General features: G+C 41.0%; 1 protein-coding gene across 5 annotated transcripts in view; it reads left to right on the forward strand.

Moving 5' to 3' along the window:
* Positions 1 to 26,298, forward strand: part of LOC131689965 (band 7 protein AGAP004871) — a 326,915-nt gene that overhangs the window by 270,181 nt on the left and 30,436 nt on the right. For 2 of the 5 annotated variants that reach the window (XM_058975384.1, XM_058975387.1), the window contains exon 2: positions 22,259 to 22,291. The exons of the other annotated variants lie outside the window; for them this stretch is intronic. In XM_058975384.1, coding sequence (XP_058831367.1) covers positions 22,259 to 22,291 — 33 coding nt within the window. The remainder of the gene's footprint in view (positions 1 to 22,258; positions 22,292 to 26,298) is intronic. 5 annotated transcript variants of the gene reach the window in all.

Genomic DNA, 26,298 nt, shown 5'->3' on the forward strand with positions numbered 1-26,298 from the left:
CTCCAGGCGTTCAATTCCAGATAAGCTTAGCTGCGAGCCTACGAGGTTGTTCTTTACCGCTATTAGGACGCCACCGCCTCGACGCAGATTACTGGTTGTTGAGTTGCGGTCGCTGCGATATATTACGTAGTTTGACGAGAGCTCAGCGTTTAATATGTCTTCGCGCAACCTGGTTTCTGTAAGGACAATGACGTCGTAGTCACTAGAAGAAAGCGCTAGATGGAATTCTTGTGTTTTCGTTCTCATTCCTCGCACGTTCTGGTAGTAAACGGAAAGAAACTGCTCGGAATGTGCGGTAACTTCGGGAACAGGCAATACAGGATGTGAAACAGGTGATGTAACTAGTTGGGAGGAGGGCGAAGAGCAGTGGAAGCAGTCATTGTTGCTGAGTCAGGCGCATTCGGTTTCCAAAAAACCTTTCTGGAATCCGACTTCTCTTCAAACTCACGATAAGCAATGCCAACTGGCCATGTAGACGCCGTCATAGCCTTTTCTTTGAGATCCGTGGGCATGCCAACTTTGTAGGAGACAAAATTCAGCGTTCTAGGATCTCTGCCACGAGGGACCAACTTGACGACAGTGATGTTCGAATTTCCGAGTTTATCCGCAGCTAGCTTGGTGACGCTTTCATCAGGGACATCGGGCGAAATTCCTGACAGGTACAACCAAAACTTTTTATCTTCACGATTCACAGCGATGGATGGTGTCAATGAACCGGCGGCATCAGTACCACGTAGCAGCTTAGAAGGATTGGAGCCTGTATCATCGTTGTCTCTCTTTCTTTTAGCAGAATTAAAGGAAAATTGTCGCGGTCCAGGAATAGGCGTTTTTGGTACAGCGTCTATCAACGTTTTGAAGTTGGTCCGAATTTCTACCTTTAATTCCTCCAGTATGTCGTTGCGAATGGAATTTTTAAGCTCCTCGATCACCATTTGGTTTGCGGACTCAACGGACACTAATGCATTACGAAAACGTGCTTTGTCCATGATATTTTTGCAGGTGTTACACATCCAAAATAAGTTAGACTTGTTAATAACAGCGGCAAATAATTCGTCGTTTAGTCCGCAGCATTTTGCGCAAAATGACGAAGAGCAAAAACCGCCACATTTTACAGCATTACGACCATCGGAAAATTTATCAGTACAACTCTCACAAAATCCAGGCATTTTACGATATGCGGTAGTGTAAGGGCTGCTAGTTGAAATGCTCAGTAACAGATGGCGCCACTTACACTCTACAAGATGATGACAGGTATGTTTTTGGGTATGAAATTCACTTAGGTACAAGATCGAAGGAGCGCAAGAAAGTACTAACCAAAACAACTACGAATTACTTCTCACCTTTCTCGTTCTGGCACCTGGAGTTCAGGAAGGCGGACGACAACTGATGGATGTATATGTTCTTTCGGTTGGCAGAAATAAAACACAGCAGCGGCGATGATGTGTATTTATGCTGGATGATGAATTAGCAAATTGGGCGGTATTTGGTCGTGTGTTATGTTGATATTTTGTTCAGGATGGTGACACTTTTGTAAACTGCGAGTGGAAGTGATGGTGGTGGAGTGGCGAGGTGACGAAGTGGCGGTGTAGCGGTGGTATGGCGGTTGTGGCAAATCAGCAAACTGCTTCAGCTTGTCCAGAATACCTTGATATTGCGGCCCTATCTTGCGTGTGAGCAAAACACCGTCATTCGGCAAGTGAACACGGAGGCTGGATAACAAGTTTGAACGGTTTTGCAGGATAACGAGGCAATAATTACAATGATATAAACAAAAATTGAGGAGCGCGGAAAACAAACTAAACTTTCACAAACAGTGTTGACATGGTTACCACTAAGATACATATGGCTTAAATTTAAACCTTTATATTTGATCGAACTTGATTAGATATTTAGTCTTCGGACTTGATTTCGATTGAGAATCATGGTTGGCCGTTTCAAAATTCATATGGGTCATTTCACGCCATTTTGTCAAAAAGATAGAAAATTGAAATCGATCTTCATAGATTTGAAGCAATTTTTGAGCAATTATTCATCTAGAGCCTATATATAGAAATCTAAATTTTTGTGTCAATTGAAACATTAAGAACACCCCCCCTTTTGACAATTAATTTTTATCGACCAATATTGAGAAAATCTTGAAATGGTCATAAAAACCGACCTTGATCTGTTAAAGGCAAAAAAGCGTAGTTCTTCATAATTTCTCGTGTACTTCACGATAAATTATGTGTGAACTCGATATACTAAAGTAGAATTTTTTATGAGAAATTGGGTTTTTTTTTACTTTAAAGCGGTGTTTATTATGATAAGCTCAAGTTATATTGAGATTATAAGTATATTTCATGTAAAAATGTCTGAGGAACACGATGCAATTAAAATTGTCAAAATCAAAATGTATGTATTGCTAGGAAAATGAACCATCATTTTTTTTTTCTGTAAAAATAGCATAGTTGGCAGCGCCGCCGCCAAAAACTAATAACCTTTCTAGACTCTTTCAACAATTTCCCTCAAATAGAAACTTGCGGTTTGATTTTAGAGTAAATAGAACCGAAGATATAATCAAAAGAAAATCAAGGATAACAATGCACAGTGGTCCAGGTCCCCCCATATGCCAAAAATACACGTGATTTATCGTTTATTTATATTTTGTTGTTTCAAACTTGATTTTGCCAATAATGAACTGTGTTTTTAGGATATAGAAGAATGCATAGGGTGGTTCGTTATGTACCGATAATTTAAATAATGTCGATAATCGGTTGTTCGTCAGATAAATTTTTTTGTCAAACTAATGTAATTATCAAAATAAATATTTTTATCAGCTAACATTACTATTGGTTGTGTATTTGACGGTAATTATCGGAATTGAGTGAATATGGAGTGTAGCAAAATGGGTATATTTGCACATGTTTTCGAAAAATTTAACTAAAAATATTGAGCCTGACTTTTACTAACTTTTTTCATCGATATTCATCGTCAATTCTTCTTTAAATTAAACTTTAGGACATCTCTGCCTCAGAATGCTTAGAGAATTTAAGATGATGTATATATTTGAAGAGATAATACAAGACGAAACTATTTATTTCACATTTTAAATTTATATTATTTTATTATAACTTCAGATCTTGAACAACTTATTTACTATGTTCTCAAAATTTGTTTTGATGGGATCGTTATAACTTGAGTTATATTAATTTATAGGAGTCTACTTTTTGAAACATATGTTGGTTCGGAATATTCTAAGCCGTGTGGTGTCCGACGGGTTGAAATTTTTTACGCTGTTTCAGCTAAGATGTTTTGTAACAAAAACACATTGGATAATGCGTTTCATATCACTTGAAGTTCCCAACGAGAAACAGCGCTTTATTTCTAATAAAAACGGAGAAAAAGGGATTCCACCAACTTATCCTAACCGCCAACTAGCCCCGGGCTCCCTTACAAGCAAAACTCTGCATCTGATTAATGGAATGTATCCTAAAAGAAAACTATTATGGACTCCGAGTTTTTCTCTTCGAATAAACTTTATTTTAATGGTGAAATGGACAACTCGAATTCTCAATCAAAAGTTGCAGTGGAATTCATCATTTATTACAATGACTCGAATTGTCGAATTAAGTTCATTCAAATAGCAACTGCTGAATTTAAGTCAGCTGCATTTTACTTGGCAGGATCCGACCCGGAAGGAGGGTGATTCTAGATTACATTAGCCATCCCCTAGAATGAGAAAACTAAATTAAAAATATGACACGATGAATCATGATAACAAATGAAATCCGTTTACTATATTAATCAACATATTAAAGCATATATCGAATGAGTTTGGTCTAAACTTCTTTATACTGCTATGTTCAAAAAATATAACTGGCGCTCAAGAACCTGTGGAATCTAAAAATATAATTTTTCCTCTTCAAAACAGGGCTTTGTAAACACTTAAATTCATCTGAATACAATAATTTCATGTAGGTTCTTATAAATCGGCTTCCAAATCAAAAAACTGATAAAATTTTAATAACTTTTTCGCACAATTCTACATCGTTTTTCAGTTCTCTAGAATTTTTTCATCAGATTCTCAGTTTTAGTAACATTTGAATGTTCATAGTACCATCTAGTGGCAAAAATGTGAACTAGTTTCAATGTTGAACATAAGTTTTCAAAAAAAAACTTGTTTTAGTCTACCCGTCCGATTATTTTGCCTCTATTTGCAAATGAAACGGAAAAGTTAATTCTTTCATATCCTGAAGTTTTACAGATATTTATTCATCTTCGACTATGGCACCGTGGTAAAATTGGACCCTCCCTCTTACCAACTGCTAGGTAATGCAAGTTCTCCATGTATCTGGATTTCCACGTGATTTATGGACATCCCAAAAACAACTGATCGGCGAATCTTCTGTCAGTTCCCCGGTAAAATGTCAAACTCACACGACGCCACCGTATTCCAAAGTAAAAAATAAACTCGAAACTGTGTTTGCAATAATTAGTTCTACATTTCCATGCCATGCCCTACCCGAACACAGAAAGTTATGAAACTGCTGAAATGCACCGAACGGAACCGTTCGTACATATCTTGTCGCCGTTCCGGTTAATTCCGATGGTGGAGCGCACAATTGTAGCGTTACGACAGTTGCAGTTTCGAGCCAAACGATGACAATTTCTCGGCGACAATGCTCAGCGGCCCTGTCGCATGTTTGTTGTTATAATGGTTGTTTGTGTTGTCGGCATTATTGGCGTTTACGTGCACTATCGTACTTGTTATGCTGCAAGGTACTTATTATAATACTATTGCTGCTACGGGTTCGGATCGGTTGAGTGCCTTTGCGTTTTGGGTGGATAATTCAGTCCAGGCACGGCACGTAATTTCGTGTGCTGCTTGGTGTGATCACGCGAATTGTTCGACAAAAGTTATGCATTTTCTTTACCGGTGACAAGATTAGAGTGTGATGGGAAAATTGAAGTTTGTGCCAAATTTGTTGTTGAATTGAGCCCGGGGTTGATCCAGAATTCAACATTTGTTGTTGAATTGAGCCAGGGGCGGGAGGGGTCTGAAATTTCGATTTTATAATGAACATTGTACAATTCGTAATAAGTAATAACCCTTTTTTAATAAATATCAGTTTTCGTTGGACAAATTTGGTTTGGAATGATTTTGAGTTTGAGACTAAAAACTAAAATTGAAAATAGCTTAAAATTTCTCAACAAGTAATTAAATTTCGGAGGGGGTCGGACCCCCAAGACCCTCCCCCTGAATCCGCCACTGAATTGAACTATTTCTGAAAGACGCGCGAAAAAAAAATAAAGCATTTTTTTGTTTGTATTTTACTGCCCATAAAGGCATAAGAGTCCCATACGGATTTTTGTCGAAAATGAGTTATCTGTTGAATTGTATTTTGTATCATCACTGAATCATAATGCACAAATAAGATTACCAGGTTTGTTTAGAAAATATCGGAAAAAATACCAAAATATGGTTGTCCAATCCATAAGGCTTAATGAAAATGTAAATCTTGAACAGCGTTTTTTCGGCTTTCTGCTTTTCAATATGGGACTTTTATGCTTTTGTGGGGAGTTTAATTTTGTATGAGTGTAGAAAAGATGGTGTTGAAGTAGATAAGCGAAGTGTCACTGTAGGCATCTAGTACGCTGTTATGTTGCTACCAAAAGTTAGGTTCATTTTCCGCTGTTCCGCATGTACAGTGTTGTACGGATCAGCTGTTTCCTAGATAGTTGGTTTTTGAAACGAAGAAATAAAATTCATTAGTTCTTGACCGTCGAACAGTGAACATCGCCTAAAAGAAAATTGGAATTAAAGTGCAGTGAAATAAAATCTTACCTTTTTGTGTGATCCAAACTGCTGTTAGTGCATTTAGTCCATCCCGCTGCCGTGGTATTTTCGCTTCCATCGTCGAGTAAGGAGATTTCTTTCGTCGTTGGTGAAACGTAACGCAAAAGTCACAACGTAGGGAAAATTGTGCGCGATCATATTTGGTGCCGTGACCAGGATCGCCATCTGCAAACGATCGGTTCCACCATCGTCGATTCGCTGGAAAACGCCATTGCGCTGCTGGAAAACACCCTGAACGTTCGCCAAATCGCCATTTGTAGACGCCGTCTAGTCTTGCTGAATACCCGAAGACCGCCATCGCAAGTTCTGGATACAAGCTTTTGGGAAATATTCCTACAAGGCCTGATACCTTCAGGCAGAAGGTTAGTTTCTGTCCAATCCTTTTTTGGTGCTTTCTGGTGCGCTCTAGATACCCGTTTCTTTCTTCTGCATTGCATTTTTCTCGAGTTTTCGGCAACTTCGACTGTCGTGTCAAGAAGGACGATCTTGGTGAATCAGCTTCATCAGCAAAGAGGTAGGCAGCCAGGTTCTACGCTCAATTCATACGCCGGCCCCTGCGCCATTCTTCGGATTCCTTTGCCGGCCCTTGCGCCGTATCCGGTGGGCTTGAGGTCCATCGCCTTACACATCCGACGCCATCTTGTTAACGTCTCCTGCGGCCATCACTGTAATAACTTGAGGAGAACGCTTCCTTTCGTTCCGGAATTAAGCTGCTTACTGCACTTATCGTTCGATAGAAATCAAACTGCTGACGTCCATCACGTGCAGTGTAACCTGTTCCTGTTGTATTAAAAATCCAAGGCTTTTCTTGCCTTGGAAAAGGTGAGTACCTTTCCAAGTAGATTCATTTTATCCGTCGGGTCTACCGTGGTCTTTATTTCAACAGATCTACGTATTTTGCGGATCGCACGACCCACATTTATCATTGCCATTCAAGATGGCCGATGACCAGCGAATCTACCAGCTGACAACGAGGAGAAATACAGTGGTCGAGGCTTTGGGTCGGGCAGAGGCTTTTTTAGAGGACTATATTGCTGAAAGAGATCAGGCGCAAGTACAGTTGAGGTTGGAGTACCTGGACACGATGTGGACTACGCTGGAGGAAGTGCAAGCTGAACTGGAAGCTGAAGCGATAGATGATGAAGGTAGGGCACACCATGCATCAATTCGTGCCAACTTTGAACCTCGGCTTTTTACAATAAAAGCTTCTTTGCTTACTAAATTGCCTCAACTTCCTGACGCTAGTATCCCTTACTCTCTGCATGCTAATTCCGCTCTTTCTGGCATCAAACTCCCGACGATTTCGCTACCCGAATTCGATGGGGATTACCAACAATGGCTTACCTTCCACGATACGTTTTTGGATCTGATTCACAATAATGCTGATGTTCCGCCTATTCAAAAATTCCACTACTTGAAGGCTGCCGTTAAGGGAGAGGCTGCCCAGCTAATCGAGTCCATTGCTATATGTTCTGCTAACTACTCACTAGCATGGGGAGCACTTGAAGGTAGATATTCCAATGATTATCTTTTGAAAAAGCGACATCTGCAGGCACTCTTCGACATTCCGCACATGAAGAAGGACACTGCTGCAACGTTACATAGCTTGGTAGATGAATTCGAGCGCCACACAAAAATTCTGCACCAATTGGGGGAACCGACCGACGCATGGAGTACCCTTCTTGAGCACCTGCTGTGTACGCGCCTCCACGATGATTCCCTCAAGGCCTGGGAAGACCACGCATCTACAGTAGATAACCCAAACTACACTTGTTTGATAGATTTTCTGCAGAGGAGAACACGAGTTCTAGATTCGATATCCGTCAATCACCAGCCTGCTTCCAACCCCGGTTCCAGTAGCGACATTGCATCTTCCCACCACTTCAAGAGGCACTCCCAATTCCGTTTATCTGCTTGTGCTTCTACCACTGGTTCTTCTCTTAAATGCCCGGTGTGCAACCAGGCCCATTCTTTGTCGAGGTGCGAGAAATTCATTCAGTTTTCGATGGCTGAACGACAGCGGGCAGTCAACTCGAGGCGACTGTGCCACAATTGTCTGAAAGGGAACCATTTCGTTCGCAACTGTCCCTGTGATCTGAACTGCAGAAAATGCAACCAGCGTCACCATACTCTTTTGCATTTCGATCAACCCAACGGTCCTAGAAAGCCCAACAATGAGAATATTTCGCGCCACCCGGATTCTAGGCAACCGATTCCAACCAATTTCATCGACAATCGTGGGCAAACAACCGTTGCGGCGACGGAAATACCTCTTTCGATTGAAACGAGTGCTTCTCTCCAACAACCACGCGAGAACGTATTTTTGCTTACAGTCATCGTAAACGTGATCGATGCATTCGGACATGCACATCCAGCGCGAGCATTGTTGGACAGTGCATCGCAGCCGAATCTAATTTCAGAGCGTGTCGCACGAATTCTTCGTATGAAAAGGAGTCCCGTTAACATTACTGTTCAAGGTGCCGGTCAGCTATCCAAGGCGATACGTGAATCGGTATACGCCCAGATCACTTCAAGAAAAGAGAATTTTTCGTGCGGCGTTAACTTTCTTGTGATGGATAAGGTCACCGCCGACCTACCTGCACAAACCATCGATACAAAGATGTGGAATATTCCAAAGGAACTGTTCCTGGCGGACCCAGCATTTAACAAAAGCCAGCCAATCGATATGGTCATCGGCGCTAAACACTTTTACTCTTTCTTCCCAACCGCGTCGCGAATACAGCTGCACGGCAATCTTCCGTTATTAGTAGATAGCGTTTTCGGATGGATTGTGGCAGGCTCTGCGGGTTCAGCTTTCTCTATACCAAGCTTGACATGTACCTCCAACTCTTGCAGTGTAGTAGCTGTATCGATGGTCTCATTGGAGGAAAGTCTAGAACGATTCTGGCAAATGGAGGAACTAACTACCAAGGACAACTATTCCACCGAAGAACGCCATTGTGAGTCCTTTTACCAGTCAACGGTTGCGAGAAATTCCGAAGGACGATATATGGTTCGTTTACCCAGAAAGCAAGACTTCGCCGTTATGCTAGGCCAGTCTAAAACAAACGCATTGCGCCGATTCGAATTTCTAGAGAGACGTTTGGAACGAGACTCCAGTTTGAAGCAGGAGTACCACCAATTCATGCAGGAGTACCTCCAGCTTGGGCATATGCAGCTGGTCAAACCCGAAGATACTAGCTGTGGTATAGAATACTACTTACCCCATCACCCAGTAGTTAAAGAATCCAGCACGACGACAAAGGTTCGCGTCGTATTTGACGGCTCAGCAAAAACTTCCACTGGATTTTCGCTCAACGATGCTCTTTGCGTCGGACCAGTGGTTCAGGATGACCTACTCGCCATAATTCTTCGCTTCCGTACATACCCGATCGCCCTCGTCGGAGACGTGGCAAAAATGTACCGACAAGTTCTAGTGCACCCCGACGATACTCCATTGCAGCGCATTTTATGGCGGTTCTCTCCAGAATCGCCTATTCAAACGTACGAATTGCGTACTGTGACCTACGGTCTAGCTCCGTCCTCCTTTCTCGCAACACGCACGCTTCAGCAATTGGCAAACGACGAAGGAGGATCGTATCGATTTGGCAGCAAGGCTTTACGAAAAAATTTCTACGTCGACGACTTCATCGGCGGGGCAAAGTCGGTAGACGAAGCCATTCACCTCCGCACAGAGCTTAGCGAGGATTTGAACTTCGTAAGTGGACATCAAATCGGCTTGATGTTCTGCAGGGATTGAACGACGATCAAATTGGCACCCAATCTACATTACAATTCACCCCCCATGAAACAATAAAGGCGCTTGGAATTAACTGGGAGCCGGAAGGAGATTTTCTACGGTTCGATTCGCATGTGCAGCATCGCGATGAAGCACCTACCAAACGTTCCATTTTATCGGATATTGCGAAATTATTCGACCCACTTGGCCTCATTGCTCCGGTCATAGTTAGAGCCAAAATTCTAATGCAAGAGATGTGGTTATTATCGACTGGTTGGGATGAGCCAGTTCCTGAAAACGTTTGTCATAAGTGGAATAAATCGGCCCTATTCTGCGCGGCGAGTGAGGTGACTCGCGGCGAGTCACTTGAGTCGTGCGATTCTGACAGGCGAATGCAGTGAGAGAAGTCACTTCGGATGAACACCGATGAACTCTCACCTTATTCTAGCAGTCGCATATGAGTGACTCTAGTCGATGCGCAGTGACTTTTCGAGTCGATACATTTGAGCCAAGTGACAGAAGTGCGAGGTAGAAGAAAGTTTTAAATTTCCGAAGGAATGGAATAAAACTCGGTTAATGTTGAATTTCCCTCTATTGCGGTTACGCATTTGTGGACTCAAAGAGACGAAAAGGTGAGTTATTTTTACTCTTTTACGATTTCAAGGATAGAAAATCGATAAAAAGTTGGAATCAGTTTGCTATTCGTTCGTGTTGCGTTCGTCGTAAACTAGATGAAAACTAAAAAAATATTTTTCATTGCTTTCTAGGTTGAACCGAACGTTATGAACCGGAGGCTGTTCGAATGCTTGGTGGCTCAAGTTAACAAGGTTTCATCAGATCGCTGATTTTTATAGTAATATTTTTGCTGTCATCGTAGTAGCGTTTTAAATAACTACTGGTACTATGGTTTTCACTGATCTTCTCCATAAGAAGTATACGAATCCGAGGGATGATTCTGTAACTGTCATCTACGAGTCCGACGTTCAGACACAAGCTGCATTTCATTTTGTTCACCCACGATTGGAGCTACGCAATGTTTCGTTCAAAACAACGCTTCGTAGATGCTCTCGTTCCTGATGATATGGATATGAAAGAATGTCGTGCCATTCGACAACTTTGGGTCCTATAACAGAAACCACACCGTCATATGCAATGTCACTGTAAAACAGTGAAATACGTGACCTCGTTCGATGAGTTAGCCATCGAAGGATACTATCGCTGCTACTAGTGGCTGTCAACTGCTTCAAAAATGTTTTACCTGAATAAACAAAGCATATCAGTGTGGGAAATCCGCGATCACTCTGCTTCACGATATTATTTACAACGTTGAGAAGGCCTTCTCGCTCAAGCAATCTAGCTTGGGTGTATTCCTAGATATTGAGGGTGCTTTAGACAATCTGTCCTATTCTGGAAGCGACGCGCGGTCTTAGGGTATCTGCATGTATCTCGGGTTTGATAAACGCAATGCTTAGTAACCACATTCTTTGCTCGTCACTGCGACAGGCTGAAATACGGAAGTTGAGTATTTGCGGTTGTTCTCAGGGTGGCGTTCTGTCACCTTGGTTATGAAACTTGGTTGCCCACGGCTTGTTGGAGAAATCCAATGGCCGTGGATGCACAATCTACGGGTTTGCTGAAGATTACCAAATACTAATTACTGGACTTTGCATCGGAACAATCTTTGACTTAATGCAACAAGCATTAAGAGCTGTCGAACAGTGGTGTCGACAAGTTAAATTATCAGTTAACCCAAACAAAACTTCAATGATTCTTTTCACGAAGAAGCGAATAACAAACGGGGTTTGTCCCCTGCAGTTCTTTGATTCTGAGCTGCTGTGTGCAGATCAAGTAAAATACGTTAAAGTTATATTGGATTCCAAACTGAATTGGTCTGCTCAAATTGAGTTCAGAGTCGAGCAAGGCAGTGTAGACAAACTTTAGGAAAGACCTGGGGTCTCAAACCTACACACCAATTTTTTTTTCGTTGAATGCCAGCAAAATTTTACTGAATTTTCATCAGCTGAAGGTTTCAGCAATTTAAAATACTGATAGCTCAGCAATTCGAATTATGTCAATTTGACAGATTCACTGTGTCATAAAAGTGTCAATTGCTGAATTCTCAATATTCCGTGCTGGATTACTGTAAATCCGGTAATTGCTCTGTCAATCTGACAATTTGAATTGCTGAATTTTCAGCAAAGCGAATCTGCAAAACTGGTTTAATTCAAATTACCGATCTTTCGGCATCTTGGATTGCTGAAACTTTCAGCTGATGAAAATTCAGCAAAATTTTGCAGAAATCGACAACCAAATTTCGGTGTGTAAATACATCTATTAGATTCACACGACAATTGTACGTCCAATACCGTCATATGGATGTCCTGTGTGGTGGCAGAGGGGAGAGGTAATGGCGGTCCAGTCAAAGCTTAACCAACAGCAAAGAAGGGTGCTCATGGCGTTGACTCGTGCTTTCACTACAACTGCGACTGCTGCTCTTGAAGTACTTTTAAATATCAAACCATTACACATACACCTCAAATAAGAAGCAGTATCATGTGCATACAGACTGCATGTTACTGAGCTTTGGAACAGTAACCATGTTGACCTTGGTACCAGTCATACATGCCTGTGGTCACAAATGGTTACATGGGGTGAAAATATTCTTGCTCCCAGCGATATTACACTCCCAAGTAGTTTTCCTTACAGGACATTCCATGTGGAGTTTCCCTCTCGAGTGGAGTGGTTGTCTGGCTATATGGAGAAACAACAACAAACGCAAGTGGTTTGTTACATTGACGATTCTCTGATGGAGGGACGTAGTGGTGCTGGTGTCTACTGTCGTGAAATGAGATTGGAACAATCTCACTCACTAGATAGATACTGTACTGTATCCAAGCAGAAATTTTCGCGACTATGTGCGGGGTATAATCGGCCCTTCAACAGGCATGTCCGGCAAAGTTATAAACTTCTGCTCCGATAGTCAGGCTGTAGTCAAAGATCTTAGCTCAGACAAATCACGGTCCACACTAGTGATCGCGTGCCGAACCCAAATCGAAGAACTAGGCATTATAAACACTATCTACCTTTTCTGGGTGCCCGGATATTCCGGTATTACTGGAAATGAATGGGCTGATGATTTGGCCAGGGCATGTGCAGCGATTGACTTCGTTGGTCCTGAGCCCGCCCTGCCAATTTCGACAAGTTATATAAGAGAAAAAATACGGTTCTGTGCTTTGTCCGAGCACCGCAACTATTGGAGAAATCTACAAACGTATCGTCAAACTAAGGCGTTTCTGAAACAACTGTACCCAGTGATTTCGGAAAATCTCCTAAATTTTTCGAAGCTGTGGCATGCTGACCAGAGCTTAAACTGACCACTGCAATCTCAATTATCACATGGAAACTATTCAGCGCGCTGAGTCTTTTTCATGTGATCTTTGTGAATCCGGAACTACGGACTACGGAATCTTATACAGCACAAATTCGTTAGTTGGGGCATACCCCTACTAAAAGTCACTCTTATGTCAAAACTGAAAGTCGAAACGGTGTTGACATTTAAAAGTAATCAATTTCAAGGGGCTCATGTTGTTGAGGTTTTAATATGGGTCGGATTGGTATGAATTCCTACTTACCATTTCCTAAGCAACTCTTATTAGATAATCAGCAGTCAAACATGATGAAGTCAGTGTGCAATTCGCCAAAATCATCGTCACAATGCAACGCTATTTTGCCCACCCTTCCAATTCTACTTCCTCCCTCTTCCTTGTTCTTTCCTTCCACTCAGGAAATAATGAAAAGACACGGCAAGGCGCATATCCCCTACTAGATATGGAGAACGTGCCATTTGAGCCAATATATTCTTATTCCTGATTCCGAGGATCATCAGAGCCGCTCTCGTCAGAGGGTGGTGGCATAACTTACCTTAGCATTTCTGCAAAAGATCGCTTGGAACGTTCCTTAAGGGAACGTTTCAGTTTGTCTCCGCGTAGTTTGTACGCGGGATATATCGAGAGATCATGCAGATTCTCCGCACAGTAGGTAACTTCTCTTGATTCCTACCGAAAGAAACATCTTTATGATACCCCCTTACTTTCCACAGCGGCCTTATTACTAGAATGGGTGGCTGTGTAATCCAATTAACGAACATCCAGAAGAATCTTGTGCAAGAGAATATAGCTCAGCAAAGCAGACCTAGCGATTAGAATTTTATTGGGGGTAAGATTTCATTCCGTCCCCGCGATTAATACTGAATTCAGACGCTTGCAATTCTGTATTTTCACTAGCTGAAGTAGGGGATTCTTAAATCAGCCAGCCCAATATTCCAGCAAATGTTTGTTAAACTCTCATCGTGGACAGCTCCATCTATTTTTTCTCTGTGAGTTGGTAAATATACAAAACAATCCTTCGTAAAACGGTCGGAAAAGGCAATCTCATTTGTCTGCTTTGAGATGGTTAACACAACCTTTGTCCGAGCGAACATGTGAAACTTCGGTAACAGCTGAGAAGCGTTCCGTCAGATCTTTGAAACTTTGTAATAAATATAAAGACTTATTTTGGGCTATAAGAAGAGTATCAGTTCCAACAGGCCAGTTGAGAGTTCTTTGTGCCGGTATATAGCAAACGGTAGACGGTAGTGGTGGTTCAATGATTTTCAAAGCATATATCGATATGAAGGTATACACAGGTGTTTAAAAAAGTTTTGTCTAGCCTAAATCTGACACAACCATCTATTTCTTTTCCGTCATTTTGGCGGTTATTTTCTAGTACATCGTGATACCAATATAATAAACAAAAGAAACAAGCAAAATGTGCGATTCATATTCAACTGTGTGCAATAGTATGGTCTAACATAGACTCACACAAACATATTCATACAACTTAGTGCATGTTTGAAATGGTTTGCAATGTCGCGTCCAAGCCCAAAAAAATCTCGCCATAGCGCCCGAGACATTAGGTTTCCAGTACATGGAAGTTATTCCCTGTTGCTCCGGAGCAAAAAATTCTTGCTCCTTTTCACTCCGGTTTGCCATCAGAAGAAGAAATAAGAGAAGAAGATAGTACAGGAACGATTTTCTCCCTGTTTGCTCCGGAGTACTTCCAGTTTCTCCTGGTACTGGAACAAATCTATTATCACCACACAACAACAAAAAAACACTGAATCCGCCTCTAATCTCCAAAACTGTCCTCATAGATCTGAACCGAAGCAATCGACCACTAATAAATATGGCAAACCTTTCCCTTACTCGAGATTAATTAATCTCTGTTCCAGTTCATATTGGTAGCTTCTACGTTGTGGATCAGGCAAATCCTCAAGATTATTTTCTGTAACCTTTATGCTGAATAACCAGATTGGAAAGGTATTCCCCAGCATAAGAACAAGAATTTCCGCCCACAAAGGTTGTGAGAAATATCCAACTTCAACAGTATCAAAAGCGACTGATACCAAAAATTAACCCCAAAAACCCCCAATTTTAATAATCAACTAAGGCTGGATACCGATCCTTTGCATAAACGCTAATGATATGACCACCAAGAATGCGTCAGACAACCCTTATCAACCCTCTTCGACACCAGTTGGGTATACCAAGCTGTTACCCGGGTGCAGTGGCGGATCCAGGGGGAGGGTCCTGGGGGTCCGGACCCCCTCCGAATTTTTTTAATTTGTTAAGAAATCTTAAAATAATTTCTATTTTAAATTCGTTCTAAGCTCAAAATCATTCTAAATCTGATTTAACCACCAAAACTTATTTGAGGTTATTAGATATTCACCTTTATTCTTGTTTACGACGAATGCGAGATTCGTTCGAAAGTGGTTTGTATTCCCGTTTACGACAGCAAAATCAAATGGGCTTACTATTCGTTCGAATCGCTTTCGAACGAATATCGCATTCGTCGTAAACAAGAATAAGGGTGATTACGTACTATACACTGAACATTTCAAAATCAAAATTTCAGACCCCCTCCGAAATTTTTTTCTGGATCCGCCCCTGCCCGGGTGGTAGGGTAAAAACTGTCGAATACAAGTTGACAACAGTTTTATGTTGCATTAAAAAGTATATGATCTAAGACTGACTTGGGTCCTCCATCCAGCCTGGAATAAGCTAGACTAACTGTTTCTCATTCACTCACGAAAATGACTATTCAATCTCCATTATGCCTAATGCTTCGAAACCAACAGCAAACACCGCCAACGAAACCCTACAGTTGAAGTTTTGTTGAAATATCTAAAAATTTGGGATATTGCGGTCGATAAATTTATTGTCTACTCTTCCGATACTAAATAATACAGCCTTATACAGCTTTACGACACATTGATATTTCGTACGAATGTGATTTAAATTCTCAATAACAACAGAAAATGGACAACTCGTTTGAAAAATCAATATCGTAATACAGAAGAAAGCTGATAATTTTTCAATGAATTGGCCATACTTGCCTTGGCCTTAGTCACATTATTAGAGATCGTGTTCTTCGAACCCATACCCAAATCCTGGTTCAAGCCCACAACGGGGCGCATGTAAAATAAACGAAACCGAACCACTTAGTACATCACTGTCATTAGCATGACAAAGACGAAGCAGAGCCTCAATACGTACTACAATTTCCTGGAAATTCGAAATTTACGCAACAATAACGAATCTACTGAAACAATCCTACCAAGACTAAAAATCCTTTCTGATCGGACCATGAGCATATGACGTTTTAAGAGACCAATGTCTCATACACATCGAGGCTACCAACCAACCCATGATATAAAATTGCATTTTTTCACAATTAAGAACAAAATTGTATTTTCCATAATTTTGTCGTTGTTTTCTCAAATTTTCTAATAGTATTGTTCGTTCAACTAAATTTTAGTGCTATTAAATAGACTTTACTTAATTAGTGAGATAAACAACGTTCATCTCATATTACACCAAACATCGATTGCAAAATCAGGTGGCTGTTTGTGTTTATGAAGTTTGATACTCGACTCAAGTTAAGGATCACTGAACGTTACAAACACTAGGAAGGTAGTGCAGATGCAGTCTAACCACATGCCCATTGCAGCTGATCTACTGGTCTGGTAGACAGTGTTGCTGCGAACTGTTGAAAGACATCTTAGAGTAGCTGATAATTGTGCAAAAACGCAACTGCGAGCTGTGGATTAAAAATAATTAAGTTCAATTTTATTCGATGTCTTATATTTGAGTCTTACTTATAACTTTACGCCAGTAGAAAAATCAGAATTCCAATCATGGGTAGCAGCATATGAACATTGATTACTTCTATTTCTTTATAAAATCGGTTTAGGACTCAGCCTGAGTGATTTATGTCGAAAAACCGCATAGGGACAGTCGTTAGCAGACACTCGGTGGTGAAATGTTGTAGAGCTTCTATTGCAACCAATGCAGCAGGTTCCGATGCACTTCCGCTTTCATCCAAAAGCACATAGACAAAGTGATTTGTTCGGCTGCTATTTTGCATTAACCACCCACATTAATAGGCAACTCGTCATCTCCCATGCTTGACATATACCATTTCAGGTTAGCCACCGGTGTCTTCTTTCGGCCAAATTAACTGTTTTAAGGTTTTCCGAAAGTTCGTCGATCCGTTTCTTAGAGAAGCGTGTATAACATCGAAAGTAAATTTCCGTTACGTGTACCGTTGTCATTAGCTGACCAATTTTCGCCTGAACTGTAGCTCATCGATTTCTTCCGTCTTTGGAAAATTGGTTAAGGGTTCGGCCTGACGGGTTTATGATGAACAGTCACATCGTGGTAACGAGTATTTTGGCAAACATTCTATCGTGCAATGTTCTGGATGTCTTATGCAGCTGTCGGACAAAAAGCCACGGAATATTTTGCAGATGAATGCAGTTAAAAATTCCATATGTGGGGATAGTCACCGGTAGAATCTCGAAGACAGCGCTCTTCAATTCCGGATCCAGTGGATTACAAAGTAATTGGAACCACAGCCACTTAGGCAAACACTAGATGAATATAACACCAAACTTGCATTTTTTCTTGCTATATACACAAACTTCCAGCGGAAGGCTTTCTGCTCGATCTTCGGCTGCGGATCGGCGAAGATGTTCGCTGATATTAGACTGTAAAGGACGGGAAAGAGAGTACACATTTTTCCTTTATGCATGGCACTTGATAGAGAAATAAGTCCCGGTTGAGACACTGAGCTCTTCCTTACCTTTGCACCATAAACAAAGAATTTCTTCATCCGCCAAATCCTAATATTTTTCTATCATATTATTCTCTTCACCTGGCCCTAGTAGTTTACAGTCTAGATTTGAAATAAAAGTTCAAGAAATATAAACATTTTGGAAAACGTCTAGTATCTGATTTGACATTTCGCAAAATGAATACAAAGTCACTTGTGGTTCATTTTGTCACTCACTAGGAAATGAACCTCTCACGTCACCCGACTCGACTCGCAGAATAGGGTGACAAAAGTCATGTGACAGTGAAGTGAGTTTTGGCGTCTCACCTCACTCGCCGCGCAGAATAGGGCCGAATATCATCAGGAGCTGCCCAAAATCTCTGCCTATCGAGTAACCCGCTATGTATTCCTTCCACAATCAACCATCCAGTTGCATACATTTGCAGATGCATCCGAATCGGCATACGGTGCATGCACGTACGCCCGCTGTAAAGACGAAATGGGAAACGTAAGAATCCAGCTTCTCGCCGCCAAGTCCCGAGTCGCCCCACTAAAGCGTCTCACCCTTGCCCGTCTTGAACTTTGCGCTGCTGTTTTGGCTTCGCATCTGCATGATCGCATCAAGCAGGCCATAGATGTTGAAGTTTCTGCCTCGTACTTCTGGTCGGACTCCGCCGTCACGCTGCAGTGGATTCGATCACCTCCAAACACTTGGCAAACGTTCGTAGGGAATAGAGTCTCTGAGGTGCAGCATTATACCCATGGCTGCCAGTGGATGCACATATCTGGATGCGAAAATCCGGCTGACCTAGTATCCCGTGGAATGTCGGTAGAAGATTTTCTGAAAAGTACGTTGTGGGACCAAGGCCCCCGCTGGTTGTCACTGACCGAAGGAGAATGGAAAACTCGTACCCCGCCAATTGTTGCTGATGATGTACTCGAAGTGCGACACGTCGTAGCAGCTGTGCAATTGAACACATCGGTCAATCCGTTATTTCTTCGCTGGTCATCGTTCACTCGCCTGCTTCACGTCATTGGATACTGTATCCGTTTTATAGTCAATACACGCACAAGAACCAGAACTCAGCCTCCCCCCACATCGAATCCAGCGAGAACATTATCTGTGGAAGAGTTATCGAAAGCCAAAACGTTAATAGTTCGACTTGCACAACAAGAAGCCTTCGCCCCAGAAATCAGAGAGCTGGAAAAAGGGAATTCGGTTCCAAAGCGTTCGCACGTCCGTCAAATGAGCCCATTTCTGGATCAAGAGAAAGTTTTGAGAGTCGGAGGTCGATTAAAGTTATCCCAACTGCCCTACCAATCAAAACATCCTGCCCTACTGCCTAGCTTCCACCCGCTTTCCTGTCTACTAATGGAATATTATCACCGCCGAATGCTACACGCCGGTGGGCGCCTTTTATTATCAACAGTACGCGAGGAATTTTGGCCACTGCACGGACGCAGATTGGCGCACAGTACCGTACGAAACTGCTTTCGATGCACTCGACTCAATCCTGTACCTGCGCAGCAGCAAATTGGTCAGCTACCCGTCCATCGAATCATTCCAAGCCGTCCATTTAGTATCACCGGTGTAGATTATGCTGGCCCGCTCTATCTCAAACCAATCCACAAACGTGCCTCTCCGACGAAGGCCTACATTTCCGTGTTCGTCTGCTTTGCCACCAAAGCTGTTCATCTAGAGCTCGTAAGTGATTTGACAACGCAGGCTTTCTTATGTGCACTCCGTCGGTTCATAGCCAGAAGAGGACGTCCAGCGCACATTCATTCGGACAACGGCAAAAACTTTGAAGGGGCTAAAAATGAAATGGGAAAATTATTTGCTATGCTCAAAAACCAGAACGAAATCGACAAAATCTCATCGTATTGTGCAGAGGAAGGAATTACTTGGCATCTAAATCCACCGAAGGCACCTCATTTCGGCGGATTATGGGAAGCAGCAGTCAAAGTGGCCAAGAAGCATCTATTTCGGCAGTTGGGTCCATCGCGCCTATCGTTTGAGGATATCAGCACAGTGCTCACGCAGGTTGAATCAATGATGAATTCACGTCCTTTACTGCCAATGTCTGATGATCCTAACGATCTTGCTGCTCTCACGCCGGCCCATTTTCTTATCGGCACCAGCATCCTCGCCTTGCCCGACCCAGATCACCACAACATTCCGGTCAACCGACTGGATCATTATCAGCAGCTGCAGTTGCACGTTCAAAAATGTTGGAAACACTGGCGCTCAGAATATTTGCAGGAACTGCAAAAGGATACCACCAAGCATTTGCGGAACGAACAAATTTTGCCTGGGCGTATGGTCATCGTCGTAGATGAACTGCAACCACCAATCCGTTGGCCACTTGCTCGAATTGAGTCAACTTCCCCGGGCCCGGATGGGCTAGCAAGAGTTGTACTGCTGCGCACTGCTCGTGGTACAATCAGCCGTCCGATCACTAAAATCTGCTTGCTGCCGGATTTCGCTGCTGCATCAGGAGACGACGACGACAATTAGCTGCTGGCCACCAACCCACAACCGGCCCAATCTGGATGATTTGCTGTAAAAGAAAAAGAAAATATTAGTAAATAGTTGTTAGTAGTGTGAAGCATGTAGAATTACCGAAATTGTTTTGTTTTGTTTTGTTTTGAAATGTGTTATTTCAAGGAGACGGTGATGTTGAAGTAGATAAGCGAAGTGTCACTGTAGGCATCTAGTACGCTGTTATGTTGCTACCAAAAGTTAGGTTCATTTTCCGCTGTTCCGCATGTACAGTGTTGTACGGATCAGCTGTTTCCTAGATAGTTGGTTTTTGAAACGAAGAAATAAAATTCATTAGTTCTTGACCGTCGAACAGTGAACATCGCCTAAAAGAAAATTGGAATTAAAGTGCAGTGAAATAAAATCTTACCTTTTTGTGTGATCCAAACTGCTGTTAGTGCATTTAGTCCATCCCGCTGCCGTGGTATTTTCGCTTCCATCGTCGAGTAAGGAGATTTCTTTCGTCGTTGGTGAAACGTAACGCAAAAGTCACAACGTAGGGAAAATTGTGCGCGATCAGATGGGTTCAGCTTTACTTATGCGAAAGAAGAATATCACTTGATTCGTTTGATAATCACGATTCGAATATTGAAAAAAAAAATGCTGGAAAATCTACCGACCTATATGAATGAGTCTTTCGAAGAAAGAATAGCTACGGGTTTTTCGTCATACACTGATAATATAAATTCGTAAATAAATGAAATTGATCATGCAATGCACGAGCTCATTCGTGGTTTTCTGCAACGAAATATTTTCGTGCATTGTAAATAGTAGGTTTCGTTCTTTTCATGAACAAGAATGGCCGCTTGGTGAGCGAAAGCTTTCGTAAGTTTTACATTTTTAGTGTACACTGCACGAATGTTATCGTTGATAATAATTTTTTTCCTTTTTTATTTCGACTATGTTAGTCACATTTTCTTTTTTACATTTCAACGACATTCAATTAGCTAGAGATTACTGGGTAGGGAAAGTTAAAAAAATTAGAGCCATAGTACTCAAATGAGAGCAATGATGTGAAGTATACAGATCGGAAAACTAGAAGTGGCAGGGTCATTAGAACAGGCTTAATATCTTACGGGCTTAGCTTTTGTCTTATGCTGATGAGGGTCGAGCTTAGGCAGCATAACTACGACTCATTCGAGTTCATCAGCATGTCTCTTGGAATAGACAGACTTGTCCAACCGACTGCCGGTTCTCACGGTAAAGATGGACAAGTCTGTCTATCATAGTGTCAAGCTGTAATGCACAAAACGTTCTTTTTTGGCGTAAAGTAACCCCCAATTGCGGTATATCCCGATCAAATATCAAAACTGTTTTTGTTCTGTACTATAATGCACAAACACGAAAAACAGATCATGACCAAGAGGTAATGAATCACGAAACAGATTACATCGTATAAACGGGCCGCGAACAATTTTTAATGAATAAAAACACGAATCAAAATTTGGCTGTGAATAATTAAGGATATGTTCCGATTGTGATGCTCATTATAATTTGAATCGGTGATCTTTCAAAAATGGCAATATCAGTGACGGTCAAATATCCATACTGAATTGTCAAGTTGGATATTGCAGTTTTCTCAATTGCTTACCTACTGTTCTCGGTTCGTTTTGTTGTTTAACCTATAGTAGATTGACCTGAACCTGATTAAATCGCTGGGTAAGTTTCCTTACATTACAATCATCAATAGACATCTTGAAACTAAAGTTACCAATTCTGAAAAAAAATAGGAAAATCGAGTCGATTTTTTTATTATTGCATTCCCATTTTCCAATAGACACAACAGAATGAAATTATTTCACGATCATTGGATGCTTTATGTTCCATGGAAATTTTTCTAGCTCTCAAATTACCAAAATAAATGAAATTGGGTAATCAATACCATCGTTTGTCTTTCAGCTCATCCAACGTGAACCATTTGATCCATCGCATACTAATTCATTGTATTTTTTTCTTCACTTCTTTCCATATTTGCTGTCTTTTGTAGATGTAAAGTTGAAAAAGGGCCTCTTGCTCTACGGTAAGTCCAGACGGCTGTTTCTGTTTCCGATTTGCTTGGTCTTTGGCTTCCATTTTGTCCCCACACTACTCAGAGGATTGTATGACTTCTGTTCCGTACACAATAGTTTCCCCACGGTTTCGATTCCTTTCAGAGCATTTTGTTTTTGTTTCTCACACTCAAGCTAGAATCAATTCTCAGGAACTTCCTAACTACTTAAAATTCAATGCATGCCCCCTATTAGAAGTAGATTTCAACCTCCCCCTTCTTATCGTCGCAGTTTTTCAAGTCTGAATTCAATAAACCTAATCCAATAAACGAACACCGTCCCGAATGCCAAAATCATGACCGTTTGTTTATTTTTGGCCTCGTTCTGCCTTTGATACTTCTATTTAGTTCAATATTTCTCAACGACACAACGTTCTCTGCTGGATCATTCCAATGGTATGATTTATGGCCGTTGCATGTTGGCCTCACTATCGTCGCCAAAATGTGTTACTTCAAACTCGTACCGATTGTACTACAGGTAGATAATGTTGCATGAGCAGATTATATTTATGAAGTTTTCTATCACATTTAATTTAAGTATTCAATCTTCAACTGTTCATCTACTGTGTTCCATATGTGTGTGTGTGTGTGTGTGTGGCGAATCTCAAAATTAACTTTGTTTATTGTTATTTGGAGTACTATTGATATCCATATAGTAAACTTTTACATAATCGTAAAACTATCTGCAAATAATTTGTTAGAACCAATTTTTTAACACAAATTGATCTATTGTAATCGTGTATGTACAATATAGTGGTACAAAAGATTTTGTACGTCAATGACCCATTCGAATTCTGAAAATATAAGGTGATAAGCTAATTCGAGCATATTAATTAAAGCAAGTAGGTTAAGCAATTAAATTTCAATTTTCACTTATTATTTAAATAAAAGGTTTTGAAAATCGTTGAACTTCTTGTTTTTGCATTAAATATTATGTATTCCATTTTTTTCCGTGCCATATTGGTAATTCAGGATTGTTCTAAAGTTACTTGAAGTCCCTGCGAACCATCGAGCTATGGGACTCCAATGGTTGAACAGATTAAGGGTTACGTTCGATGAATATGACAAAGTTCAAGTTTGAGTTCAGTATATCGTATTTTGAATCAAGGATTCTAAAATGATGCACATTGTAATGCGTTGCGTTTAACAGCATTCGTAAAATTTAATGCGGAGTTAGGAGCATACTGAAAGAAAAGTAACTTCACCTTCATAGTTACGTTGCGCAATACTCAACTACATATTTTGCCTTCCATTTGAGACTTGGTTTGAGAAAATCGGTTCAGTCAGCACCGAAGAACCGATGTGACTTTAATTGTGGAATATGCCCGGAGTTCCGGACTTCCGGAATCGTCGATAGTGGACAATATATTCAAAGAAAGTTTGATTGGCAATCAGTGATCTAGATCTGCGATTAGAAGTAATTTGATGACCACTTCAATAGTTTTTAGCCTCTGAGGTATTACGATTGTACCGATTTATATGGAAAATTCCAGTGTATCCTTACCATCACCCCTGTGACTCCGGAAGCAAGAGTCAGAACCGAATGAAATTCAGCAGCAGTCAATGGTATTACTGTATCTTTCATTTGAAATCAAGTTTGTGAAAATCGGTAGATAATTCGTTGGGGAATGGGTGTGATATTAGCTTAGGAACTTGGCGGGTTCCCCGGGGGCGTCATGAACCGTCATAGGTGGCCAATGTGGTCAAAGCTGCTTTGACTGATCATTAGTGATCCAGACTCGCAAACTAGAGTAATGTTACATCAATTTTAATATGTTTTACATCATTTGAACATCATGGTGGTACCAGTTTATATGGGAATTTGCTGTGCGACCGCACTCTTCAACCCGTAACTCCGGAACCGGAAGTCGGATCAACTAAAAATTCAATAGCAGCTTATGGGAGCGTTATACCTTTCAGATGAAACTAAGTTTGCGAAAATCGGTTCAGCCATCTCTGAGAAAATTGTGTGAGTTTAAATGACACACACACACATACACACACATCCATACACACACAGACATTTGCCGATCTCGACGAACTGAATCGAATGGTGTATGACACTCGGCCCTCCGGGCCTCGTTGCAAAAGTCGATTTTTACAGTGATTGCATAGCCTTTCTTTATATGAGAAAGGCAAAAAGCAAAAGTTATTGGAATAGAACTGTATTTCGAAGAAACACCCTAAGCTCCGACTTTAAATTTGATGTAAAATAAAAAGTATGACAGATAGAGCTTACATGTCTTCAGCAAATTTTTCCAAAATTTGTCATTCTACAACTTCGCTGAAGGTCGCTGAAGCTTAAAAATTAATTTTTTGCTCTTGGTAAAATTAGAACCACCCTAACTGTTGTTTCAACAAAAAGAGGGGGCTCATAAACTACGAAAACTTCTCCAAAGACTTAATAAGGCTAAGTTGTTTAGTTTTAACAAAATCTCAAATTTCCTGCTAAATTTGCATTCTGGACCACTGTGCAATGTCACGTATACAATTATGATGACATCGAAAGGCTAAACGTGGCATTATGCTCAGCAGAGAACCAATCCAAGTAGAGCTTCGAGTTGAATAGCACACTATTTTAATTTATTTTATAGCACACTACAAGTGCAATCTAATGGGATTTTTGCTATTACATTGCACTTGCTTTACCTGGTGCTATACCGGTGTAGTGCAAAAAAGCGATAGACTTATTACACTCAAGTTTGAATGAGTGTAGCACTGTCAAAAACAAAAATGCCATTAGTTTCTGAAAAACATTCGGCCATGATTCGGAGCACTCGGATTGTTCGGGCACGATTATTTTGATGATACTCTTGTCACTGAGATCTCCTATTATTTCTAGACCAACATAAGAAAAGGGCGGAAGCCCAAACGAGAGTCTCTATTTGTTTACTCTCTCTTCCGTCAATAACTTGGCCGCTTCTACGTTTGCTCCTTAACTCTTAGCATAATATGCTAGACGACATCAGAGTCTTTCAATATTTATTGAAACAATGTTGGAAAGTTTTAAGTGGACGCCATAATAATCGAAAGAGAAAGTAAACACAGAGAGGCTCCCATTTGGTCTTCCGCCCTTTTCACATGTTGGTCTAGATTTAAACGTTTTTGAACTCCGGATTAAGCCTTACAAGCCTGTCGGAATGAAGAGTTACATCGAACATCTCTTCCATTTCAGATCATGGATGATTTTTCACATTGCGTATATAATTACTTATACGACAAGAGAATATTATCAATTCAGAGCCTCTCAAATTGATAAAAAAAATATTTTTATACTATACAAAGTACATTCAAACATATTCTGAATGTTTGGATTCAATCGGGCGGTTATTGTAGCTGTTTGAGTGCAATGTACACCGTCAAAACTTATTTTATCAAGATTTTTATAAAGAAGAACCGTATTGCTCCAAAGAAGGTGTCATATCCTTTTATTTAGGTGATCGTCTATCTTGATTTCATTTATCTTATTTCGTACAAAAACGAAATGCATCGTAAGCCATCCTAAATATTATTCTTAATCATAATAAAATCGGCTATGTTTGCCAAGCTTTTATTCCATCTATAGACCGTGCCACATTCCGTAACAAACACGCTTCATTTCCGGTGGTAGGAGCACCAACGCCCACCCGCCTTTGCCTGGGCTGTAAAGGAATGCCGATTATCATCGTGAAAATTCCGCTTTTTTCCTTCCTGTTCATTCCCCTTCACACAACTGTAGGCAAACGAGACAATCTTACCACGAAAATGTGCTACAAGTAGCCATATAGCTTCACTGAGAACAATCTTGAACCAGTCATCAGCGTTTTTTTCACGCTGTTTCGTCGTTGGATACCAGGAGAATGAAATTTCCACCTGTCGACTCTGGCATGCAATGGAAACGCCAAAAGTAATTGACGTGAGATCTGGCAAAGTCCTAACGGATTTTGTTAGGGTGGATTTGATTATCTATATAACTTTGTTAGCTAATTTGTTGGAACGAG

This window comes from Topomyia yanbarensis, chromosome 3 (assembly GCF_030247195.1).
Source record: "Topomyia yanbarensis strain Yona2022 chromosome 3, ASM3024719v1, whole genome shotgun sequence".
Classification (NCBI taxonomy): domain Eukaryota; kingdom Metazoa; phylum Arthropoda; class Insecta; order Diptera; family Culicidae; genus Topomyia; species Topomyia yanbarensis.